The sequence below is a fragment of the Tenrec ecaudatus genome, chromosome 9, assembly GCF_050624435.1.
Source record: "Tenrec ecaudatus isolate mTenEca1 chromosome 9, mTenEca1.hap1, whole genome shotgun sequence".
Lineage (NCBI taxonomy): Eukaryota > Metazoa > Chordata > Mammalia > Afrosoricida > Tenrecidae > Tenrec > Tenrec ecaudatus.
This window is the reverse complement of record NC_134538.1, coordinates 103,942,786-103,969,643: the sequence shown is the minus strand read 5'-3', so window position 1 is coordinate 103,969,643 and position 26,858 is coordinate 103,942,786. Positions and strand designations below refer to the sequence as shown.

General features: G+C 43.7%; 1 protein-coding gene across 1 annotated transcript in view; it reads left to right on the top strand.

The window, feature by feature from the left end:
- Positions 1-24,309, top strand: part of PPP1R9A (protein phosphatase 1 regulatory subunit 9A) — a 320,104-nt gene extending 295,795 nt beyond the window's left edge. The window contains 6 exon segments of the mRNA XM_075558394.1: positions 5,707-5,794; positions 5,890-5,973; positions 14,217-14,529; positions 16,342-16,461; positions 17,970-18,152; positions 19,497-24,309. Of these exon segments, the coding sequence (XP_075414509.1) occupies positions 5,707-5,794; positions 5,890-5,973; positions 14,217-14,529; positions 16,342-16,461; positions 17,970-18,152; positions 19,497-19,709 (1,001 nt within the window). The 3' untranslated portion in view covers positions 19,710-24,309.
- Positions 24,310-26,858: the final 2,549 nt, after the last annotated feature.

Genomic DNA, 26,858 nt, shown 5'->3' with positions numbered 1-26,858 from the left:
ATTAAGCATTTAGGGAATACAAGGTATCAGTGGAGGCAAGAGAATAAATGTCAGACCTGCTAATTAATCAAAAGTGGTTGTCAAGTTAGTAAAGGATTTGCACTGTGATTCTGGCATACTTTTAAAAGAATTAAAGACTTCAAAAAGCTCTACCAATTAACCTCAATTGTGGGTTTATAAAAGCACCTTTGTAGAAATGTATTTGTGGGAAGCCCTCCATCACTTTTTAAAAAAAACAGATAGATAGATAGATAGATAGATAGATAGATAGATAGATAGATAGATAGATCCCGATTTATCCAGACGGCAACACAACAGAAACATAGGCTGTGGTTAATACTTGGTTGGCCATCTGTGTCTACCTGACATGAGTGATGCAACTGGGAAGAGAAAAGAAATTGCATTAACCTTGACGAAGTGGGCCACTCACTTACGAAATCTGCCCCGAAGATTTCTAAAAGCAGCTAACTCTTGTCCAAATGAATTTCTTTCTGTCTGGTGCTACTCAACATGAATCTGTGGAGTCAGCAGATGTTTCCTCTGATGCTGGGGAAGTAGTTTGTGGATATAACCTGTTCTGTAGAAGTAATGTAGCAGGGAAATATGAGCATTCCCTCCTCTTTCCTCAGTGTTGCCTGAGGAATCCAGGAGCAGGAGATAAGGGATGGATCACTTCTTCTCCAAAGACTGAGTACGTGGGCTTTTCCATGTCCAGTTTCCTTGGGTTAGTCATCTGTTTAGGTCTCAAGTCAGCAGTGGTTCACTGAGCAATTCTAAAGTGCTAACTCATTTCAGATACTCAATTACGAGTATGATGGCCAATATTAAGTACTAATATTGTGACTAGACGAAACTGACACCAACGCTTTCTTTGATAAAACTTTCCCTGATTCCAGTGTTTTCCATGTTCACTTGAGATTGGTTTTCCATCCATATATCTGTTAAAAAATAACTATTGAACACCTACTCTGCGTCAGGATTGTTCTAAAGGTTAAAAGCTGGATATACGATTACAAACATGATCCCACCCCCTTTTCTTGGGATGTGTGGGTGTGTGTATGTGTGTGTGTGTATTATTTGTTTGGTGAAAGATCTTACCTCCCTAACACCCCACTGGTAATTGTCAATCCTTGGTCCAGAAGTACGTTTCCTTCCACTTTCCATTGCTGGAAAAGCTCTAAAAATGTCACAGTCATATGTTGTTTTTTTCCAGATTTTTTTCCTAGTAATATACCCTTAATATTGACCTACCAAAAGTAATTAAATTAGAGGTGTTCATTGATGGCCGCTGGCGTTTATGTTCCGGTTACTATATTGGAGTCGGTGGTTTCTGAGTGGTCTTAATACCATGTTCACAAACCATTCGTTTTTCTCACACTTGCGGAGCCTCAAAAGAAACTGAGAATCACATAATCCATTAATACAGGGTATAGATAAATATTAACTTCATTCCCACTGACATTTGAAGAAATAAAAGGTTACCATTTTCTATACATTTGTTTTTTTTAAAATGGCTGAAAGTTGCTGAAGGCATGACAAGATTTGCCTCGTGACTGCTCTCTAAGACGTCTCGTACTGGAGTTACGATCTCCGGGTTTGCATACAGTAGGCCCCTATTGAGACACATGGAAGGAGAGTAATTTTAATTACTAGCTATTTTCTACTCGAGATCCACCAGAGTCGTTAATCTGACTTGGTATGGGACTACTAGCCCATTGCCTGACACAAAGCATTTCTTCAAAAACATTTGTTGAATTAAGTAGGAAAGACCTGCCATTTTTTTAAACCTTTTGATATGGCACATTTATTACTAACTGTGTTAGACAGGGTTCTCTAGAGAAACAAGACCAGGACAGCGTTGTTTCTCTGGTGAACTCTGTCTGACTATATAGTCGAATAGTAAAATGTACACTTGCTCAAATGAGTGAGAGATTACATCTAGCTGAGGCTGCTCAATGAGACTTGACAAAAGAAGTGGGAATTGAACTCACCACTGAAGGATTTGGAGGTGGCGGGTGAAATGATAGGTCAGGGGGATATTGGGCAGAGAGATGGCCTTCCCCAAGACATGATTACATAGACTTTCCCAATCTGACAGGCATTTACTTACATAGAATAGGACTGATAAATTAAGTCTCTAGCTTTAAAATATTAAAATTTGAATATTTGAGTTACATTCTTAGCATACTGATACTCCACCCCAAATCCACTGCTATCAAGTTTTAGAAGCACCTTAGAAGCAAGTGTGGAGAAACTTTGTCTCACATACTTTGGACATGTTGTCAGGATAGACCAGTCCCCGGAAAAGGACACCGTGCTTCATGACATTGAAGGGCAGCCAAACAGAGGATGACTCTTGACACGATGGGCTGACCCAGTGGTGGTAACAGTGGGCTCAGACATACGAACAGCTGTGAGGCTCGTGCATCACAGGCGGTGTTTCTTTCTGTTGTCCATAGGGCCACTGGGAGGTGGAAATGACTCGAAGGCACCTGACAGCAGCAGCATCAAGTCAATGCTGACTCTCTGGGGTTCCCAAGGTTGTCCATCGGTCCAGAAGTCAGTAGCCTCATCTTTCTCCCTGGAAGCAACAGCTTGGTTTGAATAGCTAACCTTGTGGTTAGTGGTGCAACGCCTACGCCGCAGCACCACCAGCCCTCCTAAGAAAAAGACAAAATGAAAAAAAGAAAATTACGAAATGTTTATACAGAGGAATAAAAAGGAAAAGACAATGGCTGAGGATGTTAAGGTACCCCCGTGGCATAAAGGGTTAATTGTAGGGCTGCTAACTGAAAAGTCAGCAGTTCAAATCTACCAGCTACTTCAAGGGAGAAAGAGGACACGGTCTTCTTTAAAGATTTCAGAGCAGAAACGGAAAGGAAACATTCTGCTCTGCTGTAGAGCGAACTAAGAGTTGGAAGCAATAGTTGGTTTTTAGAGTGAGGAAATAGTAGCGATGTGCGCAGAGGTGCTGTCGTCTAAGCAGCATCAAGGACAAGGACAAGAAGGAAGACCAGAATCCTTGCCTAGACAGTGTTTAGTTGAGTCGGTTCCAGCTTGCCATGACCCCATGCACTTCAAAACAGAACACCATCCAGGCCGGCCCCATCCTCACAATTCTGTTTGAGCCCATTGTTACAGCCAATGTATTGATCCATCTCGTCGCGGGTGGACTCAATTTAGGTGGACAAAATGAGAAAATCAAAGCTGATCAAAGGGTTTTGAGCTTCAGTGAGGAAGGCCTTGGCATTATTCAAAAGTAGGCCATCAGAAATATGAGAAAAATGATGGACTCATTACATTTTGAAAAAAGGTAGTGGACTCAAGAAAAACAGCTGTGTCTGGAGGATATTTAAGAGTCCCCAATTAAAGGAAGAGGAAGAACCTGAGTCTTTGACTGCAAAGAGATTAAGAAGAGTGTTGTCTAAGAAAAGACCTTCAAACTAACTAGTAGATAATAAATTATAACCACTGAAAATGAAAACCAGGCTGCCAAGTCTTAAAAAGGAGGCGCCCAACCTGGAGGCCCACACTTCTAATTGCTGGGGAAGATGGTATTGGAGAGATTCCAAAAATCACAAGCTAACAAAACCAGCAAATGATAGAAGCATGCTATCTTTATTTCTCGTGCTGAGATCATACCAAGCTAGTGCTGGTTTTAATGAAGAATGGAAGTTCTGATGTACGTTAATGATGTATTTGATTGGTTTAAAAATGGGAAAGGGAATTATTGCTTCCTCTTGCTTCTTTAGCCTTGTGGAGGATCATTCAAGTGTTCCTTAGAACCCAGTTTGCTAAATGAGTGAGATAATGATGGGAGGTTGCCTAGCAGCAGACTCTGTGACTCACAAATAAGATGTTTGGTTCTGAGATGTCCAAATAAGTGTAATACTAATAGGTTACAAAGTACTTTCAAGTACATTGTCTCATCTAGTCCCCTTAACACCCATTTTAAAAAATCCAGCTCTCCTTAATTCACAAAATAATTAGACCATCTCCCTTGTAACTGTGTGCATTCATAGCCATTATGAGTCGCTTTAGAATTGATCTGGAAGCGTTCAGCACTTTATTTCAACCTCTATTAAGAAAACTGAAATTCTTTCCTTTTCTAAATTTTATATCCATTAGCAGAATCGCCTTAAGAGGCATTTGCAGCATGTCAGTGCCTGTGTGTGTGTTGAGGTGTTGCATCCTTTGATGACTGATTCAGTTACCCCCAAGAGTAACGATGCAAATATGCATAAAAGATATTTGTGGCTGTGAGTGGATTCTGACATGGACAGATTTCTGACACTTGTATTTCGTTATTCTATTTCAAGAAATTGATTCTTATAATCTGAGTATCCCTAACTAAAAATTTTAAAACTCATCGCCAAGTTACCTTTGGAGTATTTTTCAGTGTCCTGTGTTACTTTAGATATTTGAGCTAGAGTTTTGCATTCTTTAACTGTTTGAACACGTTGTTTTTAGAGAATCTATGTGTACTTAGTTTGGGACATGAGTGTAGAAATTTCTCCTACAGAGAACAAAAATCACACGCAAAATTAACCTTAACATTAGCAAGATTAATTAAACAGTTTTCTCTCAGAACTCTTCTTCTTTTTGCATTCCATGCCAGAAAGTTTCTGGAATTTTTAACAATTTGTAAGAGACAGGCAGACAGATAACAGCAGACAATTAGGGAGAGGTAGCTTGATATAAAAATGTTGACACATGGAACAAAAAGACCCAAAGCAGTAACAGCATCTGATTAGTTCTGGATTAGCCTTACGAGCCATCACAGGCTAGAATAGTTGCCATGGGTAGAATCTCGCTTCTGCACTTGCTCTTCTTGACACTGCACTCTGTTCACAACGTCGGTCCTCTCCTGTTTGGGGGCGTCTCTTAGAGTGGATGCAGCCCTCAAAAGCTGCTCACATGTAGAGTGCCAACACTGCTCCAAAAGGGCAAAGAGCAGTGTGCTTGGAGGAGAAGTTGGCGTCTTCCTCATCGTGGGAGGCGGCCAGAGAGAGCTCCAGCCCGACTTCTGAGAGGCCCCTTTCAGACCCTTGGAATGTTTTATAGCTGGCCTCCTGCTTAAAAATCTGCCCCACGTTCTGCCCTTCTCCGTCCCAGAACTGGCCCCAGTTCATTAGCAAGAGAGACCAAAGGGAGAATTTCTGTCCTCGTTTCTCTCAAAATGTCCCAGACTACCAGTGGTGACATCGGGTACCAGCTTTTGAAGTGATGCGAGAAATGCCTGCAGGCATTCGCCAAAGGCAGGCAGCGGACAGGCCCAGGCATCTGAAGCAGAGCTAGAGCCCAGGAGGAACAGAAGGAAACTCATTTAGCACCTGCTTTGAATGCAAAGGGTGATTTGATAGCATTGATCTTGCTCAGTCCAGTGTTTGAAGTGAAAAAGCCTTGTGATGAATAGTAGGCCCAACAGAACCTCTGCTCTCTTGACTGAATACTCTCCAGTGTAGCTGTGTTTACCACTACTACTACTACTACTACTACTACTACTACACACACACACGCACACACACACACACACACACACACACACACACAATTTTTTTAAAGTCCTCTTTTCATTTTTTTCTTTTACAATTAAAAATGTGGGCAACCCCCCCCCCCTTAGAGTCAGATATGTATTGACCACTGATTCATTGCTTTAAAATAATGATAATAACTGATCTTTTCCATATTATGTGTACATTCTAGATGGTGCCAAAGGTCCCAGATCCCTAAGAGCATCCAGTTCATTAGTGATGCAAGGAGGGAAAATAAAACGGAAATTTGTGGATCTTGGGTAAGCATATCGTACTAAATGCAAACCCTTAATAAAAGGGACATTAAAGGAGAAAATCACAACTTCCTCTTTCTCACTGTGTGCTCTCGTTGTAGGGCACCTTTGCGAAGGAATTCCAACAAGGGAAAGAAATGGAAAGAAAAGGAAAAAGAGACCATTAGGTTTTCTCCAAGCAGCAGGTACAGGAGGTTGACTAAGCACAGAATTATCTCTATGTGCAACCTTGCTGGCTCCCTTCCAACATTAACCAAAATTATTGGTCAGGACCTTTGAGCTGAGGTCAAATACCTAGAATTGAAAATTTTTTTTAAAACTACATAATCACGGTATATATCTTCCTTTTCCTAGGGCATACCAATTGGTCCTTGATTGCAGAGTATGGCCACACTAGCAGTTTCAATAAATCTTTATCTGAGTACAACATAAATATTCCATGTCAGGCTTTAGACATGTTAACAGGTCTTTTTGTTTTTGCCTGGCTACCCCCAATGCTTGTGTCTTCTCTCTTTGTTAAGTCTGAAAGAGTGATTTTGTATTGAAGTTATCTGGATGTCTTTAAAGATTGTCATTTCCACGACCACTGACCCAGCTGAGCTTGCCTTTTAAGTAGAGGCTGCAGGCCCTGTTGCTGTGATTAGGAACCGTGGTGGTGGTGAAGAATGGGCCTGCTCACCCAGGCATCAGCAGTTACAAGCCATGGGAGAAAGATGAGATAACCAGCTGCTATAAAGAGAGTCGTTCTGGAAATTCTATGAGGCAGTTCGAGTATTCAGATTTACCTACCTACCACTAAAGCTAGTGATGAAGAGATTGAAGAAGTCTACCAACTTCTTTAGTCTGACATTGATCAAATATGCAGTCAAGATGCATTGATAATTGTTGGTGGTTGGAGTGTAACGTTGGAAAGAGAAGAGGATGAATCAGTAGTTGGGAAATATGGCCTTAGTGTTAGAAACAAGCCTGGATCACATGATAGAACTTTTCAAGACCAATGACTCCTGAATTGCAGATTCCTTTCTGAACAGTGTACATCGTGATTGTGCATGTGGGCTGTGCCACCTGGAGTACACAAGAATCAACCTGAGTGAATGGATGGAAAGAGATAATGGAGACGTTAAAGATCATTAGCCAAAACATAGATGAGGGTCAACTGTGGAAGACACCCACTGGACCAACGGGATCCACTGGAACATATCTGTATTTTGCCCATCCAACAGAAAGTGCAAATGATAGAACTACATCAGTGATCGGACATGCAAGTAAAAGTTTGCTGACGGCCGTCTAACCATGACTGCAAGAGTGCATGCACAGGGAGCTGTCAGAAATTCACACCAAGTCTAGTAGAGTATGTACCATGAGGGATATCATTGCTGCTTCCCGATGGATCTTGGCTAAAGGCAGAGAATACCAGAAAGATGTTTACTTGTGCTTTACTGACTATTTGAAGGTATTGAACTGGGTGAATTAGAATCAACTACCGATGGCCGTGAGAAGAATGAGAACTATTAAACAATTGTGCGCATGTGGGACCCCTACATGGACCAAAAGGCAGTTGTCTGAGCAGGAAAAGGTTCAAAATTAGGGAGGGTGTGTGTCAGGGCTGTACCCTTTCCATAATTACTCAATCCTTATGCTTCCTGGAGCAAAGAAACTGGGAAGTTGACTGACATGGAGAGCACAGCCCCGGGAATGGCTTCTGTGCAACCTGTAAGGTACAGTTGATGCAACCTCGCTCGCCGAAAGCAAGGAGAACTTGGAACAAAGATTTCAGTCTTTGGTGTGGATTATAAATTAATGTAAAAACAAAATGAAAATCCTAACAACTGGAACAACAGAAATAATACCATGATAAACAGAAAATGTTGAAGTTGTGAAGGACTTCATTTTGCTGGGGTCTACAGTAAGTGCTCCTAGAAGCAGCAGTCAAGAAACCAAATGATATATTGCATTTGACAAGTCTTCTGTACAAGGCCTCTTTAAAGTGTTGAAGAGCAATGATGTCTTGTGGTTTTGCAATGGCACATATAAAATGATCAGTATTGTACCTGAAGACAAAGAACAGAGGACTGTTAAGAAATTCAGAGCTAACACACACTGCTTCTCTTCATGAGAGAGAGGGATGCAGAGGAGCACAGTGGGAGAGGGACAGCGTCCTTTCCTTGGTTCTGAGCATCCGAGGAAGTGGCCGCCTCTGCCCTGGACGCTCCCCCTGCAAACATGCTCATCGGCGAGAAGAGCATCTGATGGAATTGAAGTCCCGTAGCCAGTGGGTGATTTCCAGTGAAAAGCAAGTAAATGTTTATTCTGTTGGTGAGTTCTTACTAGGAAAACCAGGGGAGAGCGGGACTGCTGTTACCACAGCTCCTGCCAACTTTTGAACCAGGGGCCAGGCCTCTAGCCAGCTCCCTGGCCAGCTCTCTGTTTTGCAAACATTTCTTCGGAGTCCCTGTGTGTCAGTAGTCACCAAGTACAGCGCTGCACACGTGCCAACGCTACAGTGCAGCTTTCAATTAGGACCATAATTTTGTAATTATTTGTAATTGGAGTAGATTTTTGGCAGAATTGAAAGAAATTCATGGAATTGAGAGAGTAGACGGAAAAGAACAAGAGAAGAAAAGGAATGTTTTCTGTGTCCCCCTAAAATCGTGCTTTGAGTGAGAACAACCTAATTGGCCAGCACTAATCAAATCTAATGACAGCCCCTGCTCTCTCGCATAGCTTCGCAGAAGGCCCAGCACATTATAAGGCGTATTCCAGCAAGAGCGGAGTTACTGCCTGCCCAGTAGGAGCTTAATGCAATTGCTTTAGTTTCCCTGGGCCCCTGAAGGTAGGCAGGTGATCAGCACGGTGGATTCAGGGGTCACACTGCAATTGGGGAAAATTGGCAATAAACTCACCACACTATGAAGCTTTCTTGGAAACAACAGAACTAGTCACTGATTGACTTACTAATCATATCTTTTAAGCTTTTCATCCAAATCCCTATTAAGTTCTTCAGATCTGATTAGGTTGCCCGTCAGCCATGACCTGCAGCTATTGGAATTTTAAAAAGGGAGACATTTGCAAAGTTTGGTCTTGGCTTTAATGTTCCTCCCTGGAACATAAGCAGTTTATCCTATTGTGTCCCATATGATAACATAATGGCTCAAGATACACAACCAGCGTGAGTCAAATAGAGATTCTTGATGAGCTAAAAAAAACAACAATGCTATATGAACTCTGCAAAGAAATAAGATTTGGTTCTATCTTCAAATATATGCTCAGATGATGTTCTGACTTAGGCAGGATAGCAGATGATGACAGCAGGGAGCATTGAGTCCTCAGTGCTTATTTACTCCCTAAATCCACTGCCATCGAGTCAATTCTGGCTTATACCCGCCCACTCAGACGGGGAAGAACTGCCCCTTTGGGCTTCTGAGGGTGTAAATCTTTACGGGAGTAGAATGCCTCATCCTTGTCCTCCTGAGTGGTTGGTATCTTGCTGTCATCAGCCCAAGGTGCAACCCACTAATCTACTGGGGGCCCTTCTTATTCCCTAAAGTGCACCCCGGAGAGTTAAATAAAGTATCATCCAATCTCAAGTGTAGATAGTCCCCAGTGGAAGTGGCGTGTGTACTTTGGAGCTCTGGGGAGAGACTCCTGGTTTAGACAATGAAGGGAAAGTCCAGTGAGCACATGTGTGTATCTGAGATGGATGACATGTGGGGAGATGATGGGGAAGGGAGAGGACAGTGAAGTCTGGGTAAGGAAGTTATGTTCATCGAAGAAGTGTGAATCGTGGAAGGAACACTGAATTGGAATCCAAGGTGCCTGAAGGAAATCCTGACTGTATGTAAAAGTCTACATTCCCTAGACTTGTATTTACAGATAGGTAGGTACATACATAGAGAGCTGTAAAACTACATTGTGCCATACTTCCCAACCATCAGTATGGTTATATATTTATTTATTTTTTCACTAAAAATGTAGCTAATGCATATTGAGATGTGGCTTAGGAGACAGCACATGCTTGGTTTCAAAGTCTTAGGTAAAAAATAATTTCATAATATTGATTATATGTATAAATAATATATCATATTTGAGGTTAAATAGAATCTATTACTAAAGTTAGTTTCACCTCTGCTTAGGACTGTTCACATCATATTTCTATTAGACAGTGTTGATGTAAGTAGTTCTGTGAAAAGCAAATTCTCTCTTGATTGCTAGCTTATTATTCATTTAGTCTATAAATCCACATGTACTTCATTTAAACAAAACATTTATTTATGTCCTCCCTTTTGCTCCAAAAATGATTTCATACTTTTATTCCAAAATGCATGCAATAATACATTGTTTTTTAAAATGAAATTTGACAGAGGGAAATGAATTAAAACCAAGAGTCAATAGGGCGATACTCAATATGTGTGTTCAACAAGATCAGCAGTAACCTAACACTGGTCTTAGACAGAAGGGAGGAGCTTAGTGTCAGAGTTCTTCAGAACCAGACTATAGAGTGACACTGCCTGGGTTCAAGTCCCAGTTCTGCCACCGGTCATCTTAGGCAAGTTCATTAACTCTGTGTTTCAGATTCCTTATTTGTGCATGGAGGCATACACATATGGTTTGGGAACGTGGATTACCGTTTAGTCACAGTTTGCATCCTTAATAATTAAGAAGTGCTGTTGTCATTAATAATAATACATAAATTCTTGAGGAAGGGATATCAAACAGAATATGAGCCACAGTCTTTGAGTTTGTTATTGCCTCCATTCTTATCCATCCAAATAATGGTTTTTACAATGTATTTTAAAAATTTAATCTATTCCTTTTTAAAAACTTTTGTTTTGTCTTTGTAATTTTTTGAAATTAGTTGAGGGGTTACCGAGCATATCATCAGTTTTACATTGAACATCTTATACGCAGTTTCATTTCTACAACTCGTCCATTATAAGCCCTTCAGTGTGCACCAGCTTCTCCTACTTCCTTTGTGTCTTGTTTCATTTCTTCCCTCTGTTGATCTTAAATGGTTGGTGTATTCATTTCCCTAGAACAGTCCCCAAGCGGATACATTTATTCTGACCTTGTAAAGTGGTCCAGCGCAGCAGATTGGCCCATGCAATGCGGCCGCCTTTGATGTTTTGACCCACCGCTCACTTCCGTGAACGTTGATTGTGGATCCCAGGAACGTGAAATTCTTGGCAACTGCATTTTTTTCCCTCCATTTGTCCCGATGTTTTCCACTGGCCCATCTGTGAGGAGCTGTCTCTTTACACTGCGTTGCTCTTCAGACGACAATCTGCCTCAGCAAGTGCCTCCAGTCCCCGGGGCTCTCGCAGCAAGCAGGCGAGGCCATCTGCTTATTGCAGGTGCTCAGTGACTCTTCCCCCATCCTGATTCTGCTGCTTTTGTGCTGCCCGGTTTCTTGAGGATTTGCTCAGCATGTTGATTGAACGAAAGATTTTAATTGTGACTTACATTCCAGGGCATCATTTTTGTATTCAGCACTTACACAGCTGATCTACCCTGCCACTAGCTTGCCCTGCTCCCACCCCACTTGTTTTCCTTCCTCCAAGTTCGCACCTGTGTACCTCCTAGCTTGTTGCTTCCCCCACTTCCCTTCCCTCCCGCGCTGATGACCGTCAAAGCCTGTTTCCTTTATTATGAAAGCTTTTCTCTTTCTTTGTCTTTTTTAATAGTGGTCTCATGAAGTATTTGTCGTTTAGTGATTGAGTAACTTCACTCAGCAGAATGTCCTCCAAATCCATCCATGGTACAAGGTGATTCATAAGGATGATTTTCATCATTGTTCTTGAATCAAAGTTGCGTACCCACTAATCCCCCGAGAGGCATTGACATTGTTCCTGTTTTCTTGCTAGTGTGAGTCGTGGTGCCATCAGCACTGATGTACCTCCGCCTGCCCTTGTTCGCATCTTGTTTCTGTACAGTGTAGACCGAGTACAGAGATGGCAGGTCACAAGGCATGTCTCTCCCTCCCCACTTGTTGGAGGAAGAGCGATACTGCTCTCCACCGTAGTCGTTTGGTTTTACCACCCCACCCTCTGGGTTTGAGGGTTCCAGTCTACACCCCCTATCTGGCTCTTGGTGTGGTTGTGTATTTTGTTTCTAACTTTGCTATCAGTGCCAGTGTGAGGTGGTTTCTCGTCGCTGCTTTGATTGCCATCTCTTGAATGACTAGTGACTGCGAGCATTTCTATATAGGTGTGTGTAAGGAGGCTACACCAGGAAATCTTTTGAGGATGTGATTTCTCACAAAGAATCTAGATAAAGCTTGAGTTTTTATTCAGGAACAATTTCCAAAACCAAACTTTTACTGCCATCCAGTAAATGCTGACTCATAGTGAGTCTAGGACACAGTTGAACTGCCTGCATGGCTGTCTGCCGCTCTGAATGTTTACGGTAACGGAGAGAGAGCCCCTCTTTCTCTTGCTGAGCGGCTCGTGAGTTTGGACTCTGTGTCTCGTGTTAGCAACCAGTGGGTAGCCAACTGCACCATCAGGCCCCCACAGTCACCAAGGAGAGCTGTTTTAAGAAGGATTATTTGGGTTTTAAATGTTCAGCAGTTTATTAATGTCTCCATGGTAAAAATCCCAACATTTTAGGAGTTTTAATTCAACTTACAAATCTTATTATTTTGTTTATACAACCTGTAAATTTTATGAAAAGTAAAAGCCCTCCTTTCCATAGACTTTCATTTAATATTTATTTAGCCCTAATAGATTAGAGTCTATCCTCCTTAACTGGCTGCCTCATTTTTAGCTGCACTTATAAATGCAATATATTCAATGTCCTTTTCATGTACTTCAAGTAGCCGAACCTGACAAACATGCATTCCTAACAAGCAAAACCATTCCTGTACTTGATATCCTCTCAGCAATCTTTTAAGTGAAGCCATATAGTGACTCTAAATATTCCACTACTCTTAACAATGTAATTGAATTGTCTTACACGCTAAAATACAAATCTAAAATTAGTTATATGTTTTAAAGTAGAATCAACAGGCAGACTGTAAATGGCTATAAGAGAATACCATATATGCTTGAGTATAAGCCGACCCGCATATCAGCTGAGGCACCTCAGTTTACCGCAAAAACTGCATTAAAATGTTCTGAAAGACTCGGTTTATACGTGAGTATATACAGTAATGTTCGCAGAACCTGGCCCTCCTCCTTCTGTAGGCCAAACATTTGGTTTCTCACGAAGGAAAACTGGCATACATTTGGGGGGGGGGGGAGAAGTTTGGTCAACCGATAGTTCAATAATGTTAAAGTAATGGAAAGTTTCATTTTTAAAAAAGTGTATTCTACACTGTGGTGCAGATGGAAGTATACTACTGTGTAACACTTTAAGGATACTAGAAGACACACAGACATCGCATCCGTTCATGGACTTTTGGGGGTCAGGCTACACAAAGAAATAAGGGGAGAGTCTCAGCAGAGGCCCAGTCAGGCTTCATGGAGAACTGGGAAATGCTCTCCAGAGCATGCCTCCGGTCCAGGAGTGTTTAGCTGTGCAGATAGTAATCGTGCCCATTGAAGTGGCCTTCTTTTGCTTTATTCCCCGAGTCCGCCCGTCAGCTCGGTGTGCAAACCAGAGAAGGAAAGCCTCTGGGTACCACGAGACACTCGGCTCCCTTGATGGCTTTCACCGTATGCACACCATGGCCACCCGCTGGTCCAGTCATCAGTGCTGGAGACACAAGTCCACAGGGAAGTGTTGTTGTCAATGAGAATGTTAGGGTTTAAGCTAGACGTGATCTTTAGATGTTTTTTTTTTAATGCTACTAAAAGTCCTTTTCTAGTAAGGCATCTCTCACTACTTCTGGACAACAACCTAAGATGTGTGTAAATTATCCATAGTTTAGATGAGGGAGCAGTGGCCGCGGAGGAGACCAAGGCCCTCTACTGCCCCGGAAGTAGTGGACCCTGGACCTCCAACTAGGGTGTCATCACTAAGATTGCGATTCAGAAACCCCGTCAGATGTGGGTTCTACTTAGTCTATGAAGAGCCCTACAGTGCCTGAGCCCTTTAACTAGGCTGTGTCCTGAAGCCCCCAATCAGGAGCCTGCGCCCACGGGAAGACTGCAGTGCGAGGGTGAGGTGCCCGCCAGGTAGAGGCATGCGGTGGTGACGGAACACACAGCAATTCCTGGGAGACGGCACTCCTCCGCGCAGTTACTGTGTCCACATACACTTAGGAGACGGAGTTCACAACAATTACGCAGGAGGACAGCCATGCAAAACCATTGGTCACTGGTGCAAACTCACTTGGAGTATAAAAACTACATGCATATTTTAGTCAAGTGCAAAATTCCTTTTTCGCTGTTGCATAGAACAAGTTCCCAACCTAGTTATGTTCAGAGTTTTACTTCTGCCCTTTATGGTCTAACACTCTTTCTTTCTTTCTTTCTTTCTTATGAAATAGGGTCTTCCGAGGCAGGCCGGACAACTGGAAAGCCAAGCCAACCTCCTCCCCGCAGGCCTCCCCCCGCTCCCCTTGCATGCCGTTCTCATGGTTTCAGGAGAGCAGAAAAGGATCCTACTCCTTCAGGAGCCTGCCTCCACCTGCAAGCCCACCTCTGCCTTCTCCTGAGACCCTCATTTCAGATAAAAAGGGGTCCAAGGTAGAAAACCTATGGATTAAAAACGCAAACAAGAAAAACCCAAATCTCTGCTCTCTTTCAATCTTTGGAAAGTGCCCTCAAGTTCTGCGTATACCTCGGACCTGAGAAACCAGTGTGAGATCGCTGTGCAAACCATGCATGGTATTTGTAGTGTGGGAAAAGAAAAAGGCATAGTTAGCCTCCACCTCTTTAATCCTGTTCCACTTTAGATTGCACATCACTCTGTGATGTGCCTGTCTCCTCAGACGCTGCTGTTTAATCTCAGTTTGACAGTTTACCAGGCTGGGGAAGATGCATGGACTCCTTGAAGAGCATGACAGATTTGTTTACCAAGTGCTCCACTTTAAATTGCAACTGTGCTCTTCAAGATTTACTGGAAAACAAATAAATGTGGGACTGAGTATGCATTCAGTACATCTAAGTGAAACTCTTTAAAACAAACCCAAACTGACACAGCCCCCTTATTTATTTCTCCCTTTAATATCAAGATGCCACGTTGAACAACTGCTAGAATTCTGTCACGGACGTGCTTTAGCTTTAGCAGACTTGGGGATTGGCTGCGTGGGTGCTGACTCTTTAGACGCATGATGGTTGTCTCCAGCATCGTGCGGCAAACCTTAGCCGACTGACTGCGGCTAATTCCCCCTGGTGGTTGGTCTCCTTCTGTCTACGTTCAATGTTCGCTTTTCTCCTCAGCAAAAAACACGACTAACGTTACTTGAATTTCATTCTTTTCCCGAGGCCAGCAGCTCAGAGGTTGGCCCACAGACGATGTCAAAGCGTAATGTTCCATGTGAAATGCTCTGCTGGGTAAATGGTCTACTCACCTAACTCTGTCTTCACTCACTGCGCCTCCCTTTGGAAAACGTTAGGAAATCACGGATTGGTTTGATTCTGAGTTCCCTAGCCTCTGGTGTGTATTTATTCTTGACAACCAACTAAACCCGATACAAGAGAATCTAATTGAAAACTAATGGCCCAATGCGTGAGGAAGTGTAATATGAAACAAGATGGTGCTGGGCAAGTACTTAGGAATTCCCGGGGAGCCACCCATCCAGAATTGTTGACAGAAGTTTTGACGGGCTTTCAAACATTTTTTTTTTTGCATCATACCATGGAATCCCTGAGCCATCTAAATATTGTTTGAATAATCCAACCATTATCTTACACCGGAGAGTCTACTGATTTGTTTACATTTTTTCCCCCTGTGCATCTGCCTAATCGGTTTATTTGGTTTTACTCTTCACTAAACATTTGACAGGAAGTTCTGGACATTTATTTGACACCGCCCCCATCACCCACTCCAAGTGTGTGTTTGGCAGTGCGCATGCTGGGGCGGTGGGAGAGCTCCAGCGAGCATGGACCTGCTGGTGTACTGTCAGACCACCACTCCCCCAGAGCCGATCATCTTGAGGGGAATATCCCGGAGAGGATGTGCCAGTCCTCCCAGTGTGAATCATGGTGGTTCGCACCACATGCTCTCCTTCCCGGGAGGCGTGAGCGCTACCTTGCGCGCGTGGATTGCCATCTGTTCTGAGAAGTCAGCCTCTCCACGCCAACTTGTCTTTTGACCTTGTACAGTTCCTCAGCTCAACTAAGACCGAAGAAGACAGGCTTACTAATATTCCCCCTCCGAGCGGTTGCAGAGGAACAGCGTCTCCTGTACCCGAGAGAAGAGATTGGAGAATCATTTCTCTAAAACACCAGGCCTTTGATCAGATGTAGAGAGTGCCCAGAATTCCCAATCAGTCACCAATGAGACGGTGTTCCCAACCACAGCTTGGCCGAAGGTCGCACCACAGGGAGCACGTATTTCTTAAGAGATTGTTTACAAAGCACTCTTTTAGGAAGTGGAAAGACGCCTCCCGTGGATTCATTACTTGTGTTCCCTTCACACTGGGCTTTATTTGTTAATTTTCTTTCCAGAACTTCACCTTCAATGACGACTTCAGCCCCAGCAGTACCAGTTCGGCTGACCTGAGCGGCTTAGGAGCAGAACCGAAAACACCCGGGCTCTCTCAGTCCTTGGCACTGTCATCGGATGAGGTACCTGCATGGCATGTATGGTAGAACCCGGTTTCTGAAATCATACAGTTTATCCATGAACTACCTCGGGGGAAAGTGTTTTAGCATAGATTTTACATAGAAATAGTCGGGGCCAGAGTTTTACATTTAATTATGAAAATTTGACGATTATCGCTCTTTTCCCTTCAAGTGTGTAAAAAAGAAACAGAAAATTGCCCGTGTGATTAACTTAGCACCCCAAGAGATGAGTAGCTAAAAAGAAATGTCGGCCTTTGGGGCTGGGGCGGGATGCTCTAAACCAAGGGTGGGGCTGGGGGTGTTGCTCTAAGTATTTGGTCCTCCTTGTGCCTTCCTGACATGATTTTTGTTTTGTGAAACTTTTTCCCTTCCTCGAACTGTTCTGCCGTGTTCTCTAGGTGTGGTGTGCCATGAGCTTGTACTGAACCTTGCACTGTGTATGTGTCTCTCTGTCCCTTTAACGCGTTTCTCTCTGATTCCTTCCTTGCTCCCTCACTCAGAGCCTGGACATGATAGATGATGAGGTGAGCGAGCAGTGACTGTGGTGGCGGCTCTGGTGATGCTTGAACTTCCTTTCCGATGCGAGAATGCCTCTGTCTCCAGGGAAACTCTCTGCCCTTGTCTGTAAAAGCTTTCTTCGTTGAGAGGATCTCCCAAATTCTCCCTCAAAGTTCCTCAGTTGGTCTCCCATCGCCATGACCTCTACACAGCCCATTTGTTCATTGCTCAGCTTTCATCGTAGCAGAACCCATCCCCTCATCTGTGTCCCTTACAGGGTCACCCAGGTGACACCTGTCTTCCTCCAAGACCCGTCCTCGCCTTCTGCCCCTCCAGCTTAGTGGCTCTGGGGATAGTCTGCTACTTTTCACCATTAAGACAGAACAGGTCTGGACAAAGCCTGGGATTGGGGACACAAGCACACTGTTACATGGCAGCCCACTGATTGATCCCGGAGAGTCTCAGAGCCTCCGTTCCCTCGTCCGGTTACGGAGTCACGAGGGTGGCTGCTCTGTCCTACTCGCAGACAGAACGAGGAGGCGGGGGCGCTTCCCCTCAGCACGCTTCAGAGCGTAATACTCTCCCCTCATTCAGGGGGAAGATGCCACTGTATATCTTGAATGTATTCTTACATCTCCCGAATGTCTTTTCTGAGGATGTGTACAAAAGCCATTTGCGTTGCATATTGAGCTCTTTTATAAAATCTCTTTTCTGCATCTGATAATGTTGCCAAAAGTGTTTTGATGGACAAGCTTGCAACACTGGAATGTATCTTCGCTATTAAAATTCCTACATTAATAATATCCCTTCATTTGGGGTGGGCGTTTTAACCTAAAAACGTGAACGTAATGAGCATGTTTCTCTTTAAATTTAGTTATAATATAGAAGTAGAACCATTAGCCTCTCATTTAGGGCTTAAAAACACATGTGGCTCCTGCAGGCCACAAAGCCCTCCCTCCGTTGTGCTGCATAGTGTTCCTCTGACCACATTGTTTGTGACATTCCTGTCTCAGATCCTTGATGATGGACAGTCTCCCAAACTCAGTCACTGTCAAAACCGGGCCATTCGTGAGTGGAGTGTGCAGCAGGTTTCGCACTGGCTGATGAGCCTAAATATGGAACAGTACGTATCCGAATTCAACGCCCAGAACATCACTGGCGAGCAGCTCCTGCAGTTGGATGGAAGCAAACTTAAGGTAAAAAATCATCTGTCTGTGTTAGGCCTCGTTACGCGTAACGCCTGCAGTGCTTTCACTAGATAAGAGCGTCTGCTTATCTGAGAGGTCGCTGTCGTCAGCAGTCAGCAGAAAGGATGGTGACTGATTTCCGAATAGTGACTTTGGGAGTGTTGGAAATCCCACTAGGGATCAAAGCCCAACAGTAGGCTGCTGCCTGGGAGAGCCGGGGACCACTCCGTCACTTCCACCTAGAGCTGCACGGGCCATGCCGTAGCCCTAATCCTTGCCCATGTAGCTTGAGTTCTCATAATGGCTGGCGTGCACTCTTTCATCCCAACAGAATTAAGAATCAAATCCATGAATCTTTCCTCCTTTATCCATTTCTCCTCCACGCCCAAGCTTCCCCACATACCACTCCAGAAATATCCCCAGAACTTTGCTCCCCAAATACATGTCAGCTCTGTTTACTCTCCCTCCATCCTGCTATCACTTCCACTCATTCACTCCATCGCTCTTAGAGGCGGAGGGAGCATCCAACCCTATGGAAAAAGGGCAGAAAGAAGCTCAGAGCCAGCTCCCCTGCCACCCCCTGCTAGGATGATGGGCAGATGAGTGTCTCTTGACAATCTTGAAAAGGTTAGAGATCAATCAATAGTCTGTGAATCTGAAGCCTCCATTGACAAGGCTGTCCCTGTCGGGGAGATGGATGCATCCGGTTGTTGATTCTTAAGGTCATGAAACATTTCAAGTATATACCCAACTCCCCGGCCTCTGAATGCCAAGCTCCTTAGAGCAACCCCCTCAGTATCATCAGGCTTCCTTTATAGTTCTGCCGAAGGGAGTGAATGGCCAGTCATGCTGATATGGGCATTCTGGTCCCCAAACCATTTGGGGTTCGCATTGAAAACCAACTGCATGAGCAGAGAGGAAACCATTTCTATCCTGCCTGCTCTTTATGGAGTCCTTGGTGCCCGTCCCCCTCTCTGCCGATACCGATGAGTGAGTGTAGCAGTACGTTTGCCTGTGGATGCCTACGAGCCAGATGTTGCACAAATGGATCTGTGCCCCCACCTTTTTTTCCCTTCTCATTCATCCATCAATTAATTAACAATTTGTAAAGCATTTCTCTAATGGCGTTGAGGCTCCCCTGTGCTGGAGTCTTCGGAGACTCAGTAAAGCACAGCCCCGCCCCCCCCATGCAATCTTTGACAATTATAATGAGCCCCCCTTCATTCCTTCCTCCTCTACCTGTGTTCCCGTGAGCGTGGGCGTTTGAGCACAGGGTGAAGTCAACCTCGTCCTAAACAGACATGCCATTCGTTGGCTTTTCAAATATGGTTTGCATTTGTGTTTCCTTCTTAGGCTCTTGGAATGGCATCCTCCCAGGACCGAGCAGTTGTCAAAAAAAAACTGAAGGAAATGAAGGTGTCTCTGGAGAAGGCTCGGAAGGCTCAAGAAAAAATGGAAAAACAAAGAGAGAAGCTGCGACGCAAGGAGCAAGATCGAATGCAGAGGAAGACCAAAAAGACCGAGGAGATGGCCTCAGACGCCACCCAGGGTGCTAGTGAGCAGTAACACCCTCTCCAGGAAGGAGGGTGGGGCTGCTCTGAGCGGGGTCCCTGCCGCGGCCTTCTCTGGAGGACAAAAAAGGAAAATGGTGCCAGGGGGGCATTACTCTAAGCAGATTGAGGAACCGAACCGAATCACTGCATTTTTTGAAATAATTGAACACACTCTTAATTTTAACATGCTGAAATGAATCCCAAGCTAACTTTGCTTAATTAACAAACCAGGCATCTCGTTTGTGAGAGCTAGAACATAGCTTTGTTTCCCTCTTCTCTTACATACCAACCATCTTGCATGGTGTTGGGGGCGTGGTGCCACTTGAAGAACAAGCGTGGCACTGCACACTGGGAGCATGGCACAGCCTGGGTCGTGACTGCAGCACCGTGCGTCTCCAGTTAGGGTTGCTGGCACCGGGCACTTGCTCCTATCTGCAAGCCTCACTCCACGGTGGCATCTGGGGTCGGTACTTTCTTCTGGGCCCATGGAATCTGCTCTAGTGTGTGGCAAAGGTCCCCCTTCCCTTCACCCCAGTGTCTAGGCACTGAGGCAACTCCACGCTGGAAATGTGGGTGCTTATTGCAAGGGAGAAGGGAGCAGGCATTTCTGCTTGCCAGGTGGGCCGGAGAAAAAGAGTAAAGATTTGCAGTTTGGGGTCCGTCCCAGAAGGAAACTAAGCCTTAAAAATGCATGGATCACGTGGGTGATTACCTCTAGATAGTCAAGCAAAGAAGCAATGCGACACTGACGGCCATGGGTGTTGGGGTCCATCAGTTACTTTGCTGGGTGCCATGTTCGGTATTTCAATCACACTGACACACAGTAGGGCCACCCCACCCCAACAAATTCGGAACAGGAAACTGATCTTTAAGGAAACCTGTATTTTCAGGCTCCTCTCTTGGGGAACACGCAGGCTGATCTTCAGCCTGGCTATGACACAATCAGGGACGCGGCACGTAGTTTCTGCTGCGGATTTCCCAGGGGAGCTCCGTTGATGTTGGAACAAATGCACTTTTTAAAGAAATAGAAATACTAGTTAGAGAAAATTTAGACTTGAGTAACATTCAGCCTGAGAACCACTTTTTTTTTTTTTGAGCCATGTTCCTGCAAGGGAGACCTGTCACTTATATTGTAGAGATGTGTTTTGAACGGCTTTTCTGAACCTTTATCCCCGATACTTCAGTGAGTTCCAATTTATAATTAAAGCGGGTTTAAGGAACTACAAATTATACTAATTTCAAAGCCAGTTTTAAGGCTTTCAGTAGTTCACCAAATGAATTAAAGTTCAAGAGTCTGGGGCAGGAGGAGGAAATGACCTCATTGAGAAATTTCAAACGATGGGGTCTGGTTTTGTTTTGTTATTTTTTTATTTTTGTGTGCACGTAGCTGGTTCTCTTTGCTGCCTGGACTTTAAAAATGCGGTCATCCTCTGCCCTTTCCAAGCTGGGGGCCTGAAGTATTTTGTCCCCTATATTACATGGTTCACTGCAGTACTGATACCTTCTACTGAACGCATGCCAGTCGCTGAGTTTGGGGGGAAACATATGCAGATTTCAGGTGACAGGTCATCGGAGGGGGCGCCTGCCAATTCAGCCCCATCTCATATTTTGAACATTGGGATTGATTTTTGTTTTGCTTGTCTGAATAACTCAGTTCTAGTGTTACACGTTTGTAATCCTGTTGGTCCCTTCAGGACAGGTTCCTTTACTGCCTGAGTGGTGTCTGTTAAGCTGTAGCTAAGTGGTGCCCTGTCGCCAGTCGGTCTGGGGCATCACCCCGTCCTCAGAAATGCTGCCCTTGTAGAGCACGGTATTTCTCAGTTTTCAGCAATCAACGCCATCATGTAGTTTTCTGTCTATCGGTACTTGGGGCACGATGATGAAACCACCACCTGGATGTTCTGTTACCCTCTTGAGGTTTCTGGTGCTTTGCTGTTTATTACTACCACAAGAAACTGCAACACGGGGCAGACCCCTCTCATGCTGAAAGATTTTATTCGTCAAATTCTCCTCTTACTAAAGCTTGTTATGGTGAAGGCTGGCGATTTTTGCTTGATTTTGGAAAAAGGAACCTGGATCACACTGGAAATTCCACTGCTTCCATTTCAAGAGTGGAAATAGAAGATGAGTGGTTATCATAAGCTAGGTTTACACATGGTCAATATTTGACAATAGGTGTATATACTGGAAATGTCTATAAATCTCTGTCTCTGTACATAATTTGTGATCTGTTATATTGAGTTTCCTTAGATGTCTTAAAAAGATTCATCTCTATTTATTTACTTTTAGTTTTGCACGCCCAACATTATGTTCAGTGTCCAACTGACATGATGATAAATCAAAACCTTATTTTTCAAATTACATAGCCTCTAACTGTGGATTTTTAAAAAAGTTAACCTGGGAATTTCCGATTGTACTGAGTTCTTTTAGCATTGCTTCTTAAGAGTGTCGGAATTGTACAGTGGCACTTGATGTGACTATCTTATGAAATGAATGGAATGTAAACCGCCTGACTTGAGAGGAAAAGAAAAGAAAGCGGAGGCCACAGCTCTCCTGAGCATTTTGTTTTCCTAATCGCACGTCTAGTGACCTGGAAGCGTGATGCCTGGTGGATTCTGTTTTGCACGGTTTCTGCTTTAATGCTAGTGGTTCTTAGTGTCCATCTAATTTAGCACAGAATCGTTGCTTCATCAACCTTCAAGATCTTGCAGTTCTTTAAATGAGTTATCAAATTGGGGCAAAAGAGAGTATTTGGCTATGATGAACTGTATTCCCTAAAGGGCAGCTCAGTATGATTCTAACACCAGCCACAGGGATTTGGGGAGATAATAATGCTTTGCTTTTGAGTTGTGGTGTTGGTAAGGAACATCAAACATGCCATGGACTACCAGGAGAACGGGTAAATCAGTCACGAGAGAAGGATAGGCAGACGGCTTCTAAGAAGCAGCGATGGGACTTCATCTCATGTTAGACAGGTTTGCAGTAGGGCGCAGTCTACGGGGAAGACGTCGTGCTTGGTGGGAAGCGTGGAGGGGCAGCAAAAGGAGGCTGGTCCTCATGAGATGGGTGGACACAGTGGCTGCAACCGGGGCTCCAAGGTGGGGAGAATGGCGCAAGAGCGGGCAGTGCTGCCTTCTGTGTGCCGGGTCCCCGTGAGTCAGAAGTGACCATGGCAATGGCAATGTTCTGTGGAGTAGAAGACACGTAGCGAGTCCTGGTTGCGGCTAGAGAACATTCTACAAGCTGAGTCTCTGGGTGTGGGGTTTCCCCTAATCTGCTAATGGTTTCCAACAGATTACTTTGTGTAAGATCATCCCCCATACAATATCTCAATTTATGTCATACATTTCTCATCCCTTGTTTGGTTGTAATCAGAGGTATCTTATTACCGCGTGATAAAAAGCTAGGGCTGGAGCTTAATTTTGTCTTTTCTAACACATTGAGGGCTTTGTAGGTCATTTCTTGAGGGTAAGCTATTCAAGTCTAGCTTCCTTGTCTGGGATGAACACTGGTTTTCCACCTTCACTTCCATGAGCATTTTTAATGCCCACACAGGTTCCTGATGGAACTATGATAGGTATTAATGCCAAACTCTCCTTTCCACGGATGATGAGACCATCTTCAGCTTTCCTCCTTGTCATTGTTTTGGAAAGAGTACAAGCTAGGAACCAATTAGCCCTGGGGACCCTGCAGCCTTCTCATATCAAATCTGAAAATATCCCAGCCCTGAGCTGGAAAAATGGCCCCAGTTTGATTCAGTACCTCAGCCTTTATGATTTTTGCTGAAGATAAAGAACCCTCAGCTAAGTTCTTGGGGCAACTGTATTAGCATGTGATTTAAAACTACAATTAAAGGGGCCAATGAAACATTGAATATATGTGGAGATTCAAACTCCTAAGTGTGAAAGGTAATATAGACTAAACTTCAAGACTAATTTTAGCAAATGTATTTAAAAGGATTCTAAAGCAAGCCCAACAATCCTAAGCGAAACCTCTGTAGGTCCCTTGGGTGTGTTGTAGTCCCCATCGTTAAACTTAGACTTTGTATAATGTCCAAATTCCACCTGAGTTAACTAAAGGCACCTTCCCACAGATCGGCATCTTGGGAGGCACTGCACTCTGGTGGGCAGTGGTTCCCAGAATTCCTGTTGGCTTCTTCCTGCTCAAACCTTAGTGCCCACTGAAACTTATCTTTGATCAAGGAGCTATAAGCAGTGAGGGATGAGATCTAGTAGGAAGCACCCATATTTCTATTAGAATAGTTTCCGTGTTGTTGGGGCTAGGTTAAGGGAGATTCTCCAAAGAGGCAGTATTACAGGACATCTGGATGTGCTTCAACAATGAGCTCTTCAACATCAGCCAGGGCATGTCGGCAGCTTTTGTTTTCACTCATCTTAGGGATTTACATTCTCAGGAAAAGTAGTCGTGGTCCAAAACACTGGAGAAAAAAGTAACACTAGACAAAACACCTTGAGTAACTTGAAATAACGGCGCAGAATCTGCCCAACAAAAAGTTGGAGGACAAAGGACAAGCCTGCCCAATCAATTCCCCCTGGGAAATGACGTACTCGAGTTTTATTTTGGGTTAGACAGAGAGTTCCCATGCGCCTGTGATTGGGTGTTGGGGGGGGGGTACATTGAGGGTTTGGTGGCTCTATAAGCGAGGGCACACACCAAGCATAGCATGTTACTTCTGGGTGCCTAGCTTAGGGTTGGAAAGCAGCCTGATGATTTCCAGTCGTGGGTCCTTGCCAGCCCCAGAACTGTGAGGGACTCAAGAATGGGTAATAAACCAACAAACAACTTCTTAATAATGTGCATGCCACTTATGTAGATGTACAGAACTCCCTGTGCGTGAACCTTCCACAGCAACCACATGGCATAAACAAAAAGCACTGTATCTGAGGCTTGGTCATGTCAATTGTGACCCAGAGTCGTATTCATAGCCTTATTGGCACTTTCTGTGTTGTGTGTACATTGAATGGCTCATGAGATTTTAACAGATTTTTTTAATGTAAGTATTTCTACTAAATGCACTTGATCTTCTTCTACATGTTTATATATTTTGGTAAATTTTATTCCTTAGATACCTGATATTTTAAAAAAATAGCTGTCCTCAGCTATTTGATTAGTGCTTTGAAGTCAAGATGGTACCTGGCTGCGAGGGACCTCAGCAGTGTGTGCAGCTGCGTGGGACCTCAGCAGTGTGTGCAGCATGGGCATTTTCACTTGCAGACTGGAGTTCTCTTGACGAAAAATTGCACGGTACTCTCATGCATGTGCTGTCACTTCTCCACCGACATATTTGGTAGCTGTGCTGCCTGACTAACTACTGACTGATAGCAGTCTCTGCCAGGACATGGCCACTTCTTCTTTCTTTCTGGTCCCAAATGACGGCATGGCCATAATAAACAACGCCAAGATTAATGCAGTGGCTATGAGCCTGTGTACATTGATGGAAAGTGGATCCTTCTGTTTCACTCCATTATTTTAGTCATACCAGCTAGGTTTTCTGTAAAGATTTTATCACTCATTCATGGAAGAACAATTGGCAAAAAAAAAAATTAAATTACCTAAATCGTTGGAATTAGAGATACTCCAAATGGATAGCACCTCCCAACAGCGTCAGACCTAGTGCTTAGTGAAATCTCTCCAATGTTTTTGTATCTTTTCCCTCAATGTTATTTAATGTCACAGCGACTGCTTTTGTATTTTTTGGTGGCATCGCAATGGAACCACTAATACATCTGCTACATATGACTAACGAAACTGGGCAGCTGGGTGGGGGGCGGGGAGAATTTTGTTTCATTGTAAGAAGTTGATTTATTTTCATCTTACTTTATATATCAGTAAAGGAAAAGAGTTGTTTAAAAAATAATTTTAAGTCAAATAAGTATGGATAGCATGGTATCTGAAACTTTTAATTTATACATTTGGATGTCGAATCATTTGCATGGTAGAGACATTAGTGCCATGTCTGAATTGTCCCCTTGTGCTTGGTTAATACGTACTGCCCTAGGTCCTCTGTCTCCAATGACATTCCTTACTCTATGGCTTTCAGAGACACTCAAAGAAAAATACCACGGTGGTCTCTTGTTTTGTAGCCACTCTAAATATACCTGTGATTAAATTTAATTGTTAGTGTATATACATTTCTTGCCAATGAGTATTATTGTTGTTAGACAACGAATGCAATAAAAAAGAAAGAGAAATACTGGGATCTGTCAGAGTAATTCATTCTCTCTCTCTCTCTCTCTCTCTCTCTCTCTCTCTCTCTCTCTCTCTCTCTCTCTCTCTCTCTCTTTCTCCCATTTTCACCTTCAACTAAAACAAGCCTTGACTGGGTAAACCTGTATTAACTGTCAAAATAGATCTATCAATCAAGACCAAAGTGCACATTTTCCATGGAAATGAAACTAAAAATAAGTTTTAACTCTGGTAAAGTATAAATTGGCAGGTAGAATTACATTTGAAAGCACAATTATGGGACTGGGCATAGAGTTAAAAGAGCAAAGCTTCACGAGAAACTCCCTTGCCCATCTTTCTGTTCTCTTGTCACTGCCTAACTATCAAAGTCTCCAGTGCCTGTCAGTGAGCAAGAGGTCGTGACAGCTGCATTAAGCAATTGGTCTCACACAGTGTGAGAAAAGCGAAAAAGGAAAAGGAGGCAGACTCATGTACAATGTTGTATTTAAACCATTTTCTTTCTAAAACCTTAAAATGCAGATTTGGCTGCTACAAATGTAGCATGTGAAATTTCTCTCATACACACACACACACACTTGCATAGTTATCTATGACTCAGTCTTTGACGATATGACTGTTTAGGCCTGGGTATCACAGCATGAACAAAGTGAGCTGTTTTCTTTTCCCTTGGAGTGTGTTACAAAATCCCAGTGCAGGGGGAAGCACTGAAGGGGGCTTCAGAAAGTTCATGGAAAAAATGGATGTAAGAAGTAATGAAGTTGTCCCATGAACCTTTCTAAACCCCCTCATATGTCTCATTTTGTATGGTATTTTTAGGGTTACGTGTGTCATATTGGATAACTTTTCATTTTTACTTATTTATTAACGAAGAACAAGAGAGAACGTGTTTGTGGACGCCATCATGGAGCCAGGTTCTCAGATGACTGTGTGCGCGTGTGAAGCACCACCGTCACTG